Source organism: Parasteatoda tepidariorum, chromosome 5, assembly GCF_043381705.1.
Source record: "Parasteatoda tepidariorum isolate YZ-2023 chromosome 5, CAS_Ptep_4.0, whole genome shotgun sequence".
Classification (NCBI taxonomy): domain Eukaryota; kingdom Metazoa; phylum Arthropoda; class Arachnida; order Araneae; family Theridiidae; genus Parasteatoda; species Parasteatoda tepidariorum.
The window spans coordinates 93,735,796-93,743,793 of NC_092208.1; the positions used below are offsets into that span (position 1 = coordinate 93,735,796).

Genomic DNA, 7,998 nt, shown 5'->3' on the forward strand with positions numbered 1-7,998 from the left:
TGGTGGATTAAATTGTGTAAAAGGAAGATTCGAATAAATGGTTCACAGTGGTGTCGAATACAAAATGATGGAAACTGACTAACGTGGTCTTTGTTATTAATCGGCTGTAGTGTTTACGAAGAGCTAATGAAGACATTCTATAGAGTAGTTATGGTGATCTTTCTAAACTTTTTTCTATTCCAATGAAGGCAGGCGAAAGTAAACACTGTTCTTTTGTACGTTAATTCAAAGGGGCTTAATTGGACGACACACCCCTCAAAAAAATTAGTCTGCTTTGCAGGCTTATAACTTACACAATTTTCAACGATTTTTTTTTCAAGTAGTATTTTAATTATTCCAAAAATTTCATTTAATTTATTGACTATTTTTACCGTTATATAAACTCATGTTTGTGAAAATTGCAACACCATGAAGGACTTATGCGAGTGAGCTGAAATTTTTAGGAAATGCAAAGTAGAGCATGGTATGCAAATGATTAGAATTTCAGACCCGTAGCGCATGCGCATGCTGAGCAGCGCCCTCTGAACGGCTGATGGATCCGAATAAATGGACGGCTGTAGCGAGGCGTGTATGGTTATCGGTGGTAATCTGCTTCTGGTAAACGTTAGCTTAGTCGTTGCTTATGTCTCTTCGACGAAAGAGAGCGAGTTTTCAACAACTTACGGAGTTTGAACCGGGGAGACTCATCGGCATTCGGGAAGCTGGATTATTTTATTGTACAGATGCCGCTCGTGTGCAGCGTAACAGCAGCACAGTGATGCGTGCTTGGAAGCAGTGGACGAACGAGTGTCAGACAACTCGGAAATCCGGGAGTGAGTGGACCCCGAAATATCACGTCAGCTCGCGACGATAGTCTGTATATAGGTAGGTTATCTGAACAGCTACCGGTACATCAGTGAAGTTCTACAGCCTCAAGCTGTTCCCCTCCTTCAAGCCTTGGCAGGCGCTGCATTTCAACAGGACAATGCCCACCCTCATATTGCTAGGACTGCTCAATCCTTCCTTGCATCGAGGCAGGTGCAGCTTCTTCCTTGGCCGTCTGCGTATTCCCCGAATATGTCGCCGATTAAACATGCGTGGGATTTCGCTGATCGGCGTCTCACTCGTGATCCTCGTCCTCTTGCTTCTACAGATGAACTTTGGGTACACATACAAACAATATGGAATGCTCTTCCTCAGACAGACATTCAAAATTTGTTTGACTCCATGCCACGTCGTGTAGCAGCACTTATTGCTGCGTGTGGTGGTTACACAAAATACTGATATTGATCTCTTGTTATTGTTTGTTTACTTTGAAAGTTTAATCATTTATTTGTACTACTACCAGTNTGTTTGAGTCCATGCCACGTCGTGTAGCAGCACTTATTGCGGCTCGTGGTGGTTACACAAAATGCTGATTTTGATCTCTTGTTATTGTTTGTTTACTTTGAAAGTTTAATCATTTATTTGTACTACTACTAGTCAGCTGAGTATAAAATTTCATTTAATTATGACGATTACTTCATGGTGTTGCAATTTTCACAAACATGAGTTTATAAGAAAACGCAAAACAAAACAATTAGTTTCCTTAAAAAATTGTCCATATCTCTATAAATCTAGGCTTACGAACTTTTATGCAGTTATTGTATATTATAACCAAAGTACAGGCTTATCACTAAATTTTTTGGTATAGGGTGTTTAAAAATATTCTTTTTCGCTCGTAATATATTGCTGGTTCCTCAAGTCTCTGAAAACTTTCAATTTTGTTGATATAAGTATGAAAAAATGTATAACCCAAGTACCTCTAAAGTTATAAATTAATTCTCTATTTCTTGCAAAGTGTTTTTAAAAAAAATGTCAAAAATTGAAAGTGTGACTTTTATTATTATAGTGTAGTGTATCCGATTTCCTAGGTAATAATAACTCGCAAATCAGAAGTCGGTGAATCTGTGTTAGTTTACTATTAAATGGTTTCTTGATGGCAAGCAGTATGTTCTATAATACTTCTCGTTGTTTTCTAACATAAGGTCTGCACTTTTTTTATGCTTATGGGTTCTTATCTGAGGTTTCAGGTAGATTGTACGACACATTTAAGGGTTAAAGTGGATCTTGGCAGAGAGTGGATTTGACGTCTAAAATCTTGCCGAGCTTTTGTAGAGGACGCTAGTTGATTTCAGTGCTGAATTTGAATCAATATTTTTACGATTTACCTTGACTTTCAACTTATCAACGTATTGCGTCCTCTGCGAAAGCGCTATAAGGAGAGTCACCGGTCAATTCTGATTAGAAAACAATACGCTGAATTGTTTAATCCAGTGTTTATTTCATTTGATTTCAATGTTGTTGTATTCAATGAGATGTTGTGTTCGTTCCTCTCTAAATATCATTTGATATCATTAATAGCCCTGCAATAGCTGATTAAATTTCATAGCGACAACAAAATTTTTTCTACAGCAGTATTAAAAAGCGTACCAATTCTGTCTAACTAACTATAAGTAGTTTTTATTTAATTAGAAATCTCCTTGTTCTATGGGTTAGTTTCAAAATGACTGGGATACGGCACTAATACTTCAAATTTATTCATTGAAAAGCAGCAGCGGGTAGCTTGTTTAACGACTGTAATTAAAAATACATTTAACAAAAATTATTGAAAACTTTTATTCCTTTGTACAATACGCAAAAAATGAACCATCTTAAATAACTATTGATATAATGATTCGATCTTCCTGTTCTTAGTCTTAATGGTTCGAGGTGGGGGACTCAAATATGCTAATTAATTATTCCAGACAATATTTTCAATTACAAATTTAAATACAAAAATGTACTTTCTTTGAATGAACATTCATTTTTTCTGCGTTTTTAAATTTCTGGCCCCAAATATAGGGGTTAACCGTAATCTGGGTACTAGGATCCCAATAGTTTGGTCAGGAGAGCGAACCGAATTCTAGACCATTTAATGTTAATTTTACTTTTTGAAGCAAATCGAAACATTTTTGAACACAAATATAAAGTTAGTCTATTCAAAGATAATTAAAGGCAAAAAAAATTTTTTATAATAATTTATTATTTTTTGTCATTGTATATAATANTTGCCTATATCTTTAGAAATTTTTAAGCAAATCGAAACATTTTTGAACACAAATATAAAGTTAGTCTATTCAAAGATAATGAAAGGCAAAAATTTTTTTTATAATAATTTATTATTTTTTGTCATTGTATATAATAGTTCGAACTCAGAAACTGCAAGACGGTTTTCTCTCAAATTTTGAATTTTCCATGTAAAATTAAATTCTTTAAAATAAAGTAATTGTATACCTTATAATTCAAAATTGTTTTGACTGCACACTGTACATCATTATTTTACTATTTCTTGTAACTTATATTAGCATTTTTTATATTTTTACAGGCTACAAGAAGACTGCTTGATAATTATCTGATAATGCCAGATGAAAGCATGTAAGAGCTTAAGCTTTTTATTGCCTTATTTAAAGCAATAGTAGAAACTACATTATTCAGAAAAAATTTGGAATTTGTGGTAACGTTTGGAACAAAAAACCATGTGAATCTCCACACTTATTTTTGAACAATGCAGGTCAAAGTGTGCAGACACCAATGCAAGCATAACAGCAACACCAAACCGCAATTTTTTGGTTCCCATACATCCCCTTGCACCGTGGTGCATGTCGAACTAGTAACTTCGTGGCCAGTGACGATCCTCTGGATTCTCCTGTCATGGCTCGTGTCCACACTGGCAACAGCTGCCTATGTGCATCCAGAGTGGTTTGTTCGAGAGACACAAGGGAAGACAGACATTCTAAAATACGACCGGGATGAACTTGTTACCACCCTGGGGATGGTGTCTGTGTGCCACCGCGGACAATTGAAAGGCAGTTTAGAAGAATTGCAGTGTAGGAACTTTGATGAGGACTTTCCATCGAGTTCATGGCAGACTTCTTACGTACTGTTTGGAAGTGGCTGCGTCCTACTGACCTGGTGCTCTATTCTAGCTTTCTGCAATGTGTGGATCGTTGGTAAAAAGAATAGACAGTTAGTGGCCATGCTCATAGGCAGAATACAACTGGTGGCCGGTGAGTACAGAAATATTAAATTTTCATTTAATTTTTTTCTGTCAAAAATCTTTTAGATTCAGCTTTTTTAATGTCACATAATACAAAAGATTACTAATTTATGGATGGAATAACATTTAGATCCGAACTTTTTTATGACATATAGAACAGATTAGTGAAATGGAGGAAATCAATTTAGATTTGATTTCATCCATGCCGTAAAGTAGAAGAGATCAATAATTAGATTTGACTTTCTCTATGACATATGGAACAGATTAATGAAATGGTTGAAATCAATTTAGATTTGATTTCATCCATGAAGTAAAGTAGAAGAGAGCGATAACTTTATTTGACTTTTTCTATGCCATATAATGAAACAAATTATTAATTAAATGTTTAAAAAAATTTTTCGAATGGCAGGTACTGAACTTTATTCGTTTCGCCTTAGAAGATGCCAGATGTGTTACTCATTTCGCGTTACCCAGTGGGCACCTGTGAACCAAAGTCACGGAGGCGTTATTGTCATCTTTATTGTCATCTGTATTGTGCAGTTATGAATTTTGTAATGGTTTACTTATGTGCCGAGTTTTGTGCGAGATAGAATGTCGTCCAGACGTGGACTATACGGTTAAGGGTTTTGCAAACCTAGGTACATGTCCAAGTCTGGAAGAAAAGAAAGAAAAAAGTCACGGAGGCGAGTAACATTGCCCACGCCACAGTGCCACAAACCCGTTCATAGGGTGGGACACATTCACACATCACGCACAACAGAGGACAACACAAGAGAGAAACATCCATGCCCAGAGCAGGATTCGAACCCGTGGCCATTGGCTTCGCAGTCAGGCGCGCTAACCGCTCGGTCACTTGGCCGGCAAATGTTGAAAACTAATTTAGATTCGACTCTTTTCGTGACGTGTTATAGAACATATTACATGTTCTAGAATTGATTACAAAACTCTCCAAGCAGTGTAGATTAAACTGTATAATTTAATTGGACAAAGAATCAAAATTTTCTCAGGTGTAATAAATAAACATGAGGTATACTCTCCTGGGTTGCCATAACTAACCTTTTTTCCTACAGTGTTTGCTTCCTCGATGTTTTTCTCCCTTTTGTTTTTGTGCCGATCATATACTTTCTAACTCTTATTCATTTTGTTACCTGCAATAGTTGTTTATAAGTTCATTTTCTTTAGATTAAGTTTGACATATTGTTGCATTCAACATTTTTCGGTACAAAACGGACTCATTTTTAAAAATTGATGGGAGATGACATTCTTGTCTTCCGCATATCTTTGATACAAAGAGGACAAAAGAGGTACTTTTCCGTTTGAGGGTAAAAAACATAATACTGTAGAACCTATAATATTAGGTACCTTTTACCGCCATACCAATGATACGAGGTTCGAATCCCGGCGTTGGCTGGTTGATACGAATTCTATCCCCGGCTTGATTTAAGATTCGTTAAACTGATTTTAATTTAAATATATTTGTAAAATTATGCTTTTTTACTGAATTTTTTCAATAATCTTTGTGATGCTGAAATATGCATAACATATTTCCTATCATTTAAAAAATCCTTTTTCAATAAATAAAAATTATTAATATAAATCTGTAATCTTTGTATACCACAACCATGAATTGAGGGCAAAATAAAATCTATTTTTAGAGATTCCACCTACTTCTGCCTAACACTTTAGCGTGGAATTCGAAAATCGTTAAAGGCTTGCTAATGTTTTGATTTCATTAAATTCGTTATTATTTCTCTCGCTTTCTTTTCCGCCTACACGTTTGTATGCGTAAGGCTAAGAAAAAGAGCCTCGGCATTAAATTTAACCAATTAATGGCCAATACATGGATTTCTTAATTTTCCTTGGCGAAAACTATTTCAACGTACGCGTTACACTTACATTTTTGATTTCTTGATGGATGGAGGTGACTTGTGGGGCTTGACCCTGCAGTCGCACCATCCGTGCTGTTTTCTAAATTTATTAATTAATATGCATGGATATTTTTTTTTTACTTTGGTGCTCCATATGATTGCACATACATTTCAAAAATAAAACATTTTTATTTATTATAATCTGATTCTTTATTAAACAATTTATGACTTTTGCTAAATAATTGCTTGCCTACATCCGACTGGAATAATATATGGACACTTATCATCCTCCTCCTCAACGAATGGTAAATTCATCGAATGTTATGCTAATCAAACCTCTTCAACAAAATAAATTTCATCTAGCTATCAAAACTAATGTTTCTTAATATCAAAAACCATTTCCTTGATATTGTGGCGTAACTACCACCACAAGTATTAAATACCAAAATCACTTGTTTATAAGACAATGTTAATTTGATTCTATCTTGAGGTACCTTTTGATAGATGAAGGTTGACATAGTCTGTAATTAAATCCCCTCAATGGTGACCTCCCGACGTGATATGAACTCGCTAACATGATGGATGGTCCATATTAAACAGTTGATTTGCTTAATATAAACTGCTCAAAAAAACAAAAAAATATCCGGTGAAGTAAATAAAGTCTCCCGGTAATAAACAATATAGGAAAAAAATGTGCGAAATGCTGTAAACAAAAAATGAAGAAAAGAAAAGGAGCGAAGTGTTATAAACAAAACAAATGAAGAAAAAATGAAGAAATATAATGAGCACAAATGTCATAAATAAATAAAACAGCATGAATCAACTAATGTTATCCGTTCATCGAATTCTATCACAGATAAAAGTCTGGGAGTACTGTGGCGTAACTACCACTATAAACTATTAAATACCAATTCACTAGTATATAAGACAATGTTAACTTGATTCTATCTTGAGGTACCTTTTGATAGAAGAAGGGTGACATAGTCGATAATGAAATCCCTACAATATAAATGGTGCCAAAGACCACACGGAACGAAGTTGGATTTACAAAGCAAATTTAAAAATCATCTACTAGTCTTCAATTCATAATTCTTTTTATATTCGCCGCTACTTCGAACCCTATATGGCAGTACTTTTACTTTCGTTACTTGTACGGCCGGTACAAGTAAAAAGTACGTACTTTTACTTGCACTTTCGTTACTTTTTTAGGGAAAAAGTACAAGTATTTGTAACGGAAATGTCGAATGAAATCGTTACTTTTTTCTGAAACTCGGTAAGCTTTCTAAAAAAAAAAATTTAATTAAAAAAAGTACTTAGGTTTTTTTAATTTATAAAATTAATCTGCAATATATATGCATTCAGAGCTAACTTCGTGTTTAAATACCTTGACGTCCCGTGGAGCGCTTATTCAGCGTGGCTAAGCACGTTCTGTGATATTCTCGCAGCAGACTCACAAGGGAAACTAGGGAAGTGTGACTCGCCAATTTTGAAATAAACTTTTTAGGGGGCAACATTCGTTTCGGCCCATAGAAGGTCCTATGAGAGAGAAAAAATTATTCAACATATAGAAAAATCGGTATTTTATTACTTTAATGCAGACTATTAGTCATTGTAATTACCTCATACTCCAATTAATTTTTGTGTTACTTTCACGTACTATATAATGCATATTTATTGTCAAAATTGATTTCGAAAATTTTATATATCTGTAGTTTTTCCGAAAAACCTGTTAGGCTAATTAAAAAAAAAATTGACATCAAACTTTTTAAAATTTTAAGAATTTTTTTCTGAAATAATTAGAGTATGCAATTGTAAATCAATTAATTAATCAATTAATAAGTAATTAATAATTAATCAACTAATAATTAATCAACTAATAATTAATTAATTAATTAATTAATAATTAATTAAAAATTATTCAATTAATAATTAATTAATAAATTTGTCAATTAATTTATTAATTGGAAAAGTAATTAATCTACCAATTAATTACAAATTAATTGGAGTATGAGACAATTACAATAACTAATAGTCTGCATTGAAGTAATAAAATGCTCATTTTTCTATATATTG

At 33.9% G+C, this 7,998-nt stretch overlaps 1 protein-coding gene across 1 annotated transcript in view; it reads left to right on the plus strand.

Moving 5' to 3' along the window:
- Nucleotides 1-7,998, plus strand: part of LOC122269110 (LHFPL tetraspan subfamily member 7 protein) — a 136,990-nt gene that overhangs the window by 12,305 nt on the left and 116,687 nt on the right. The window contains exon 2 of the mRNA XM_043040722.2: nucleotides 3,386-4,067. Coding sequence (XP_042896656.1) covers nucleotides 3,566-4,067 — 502 coding nt within the window. The 5' untranslated portion in view covers nucleotides 3,386-3,565. The remainder of the gene's footprint in view (nucleotides 1-3,385; nucleotides 4,068-7,998) is intronic.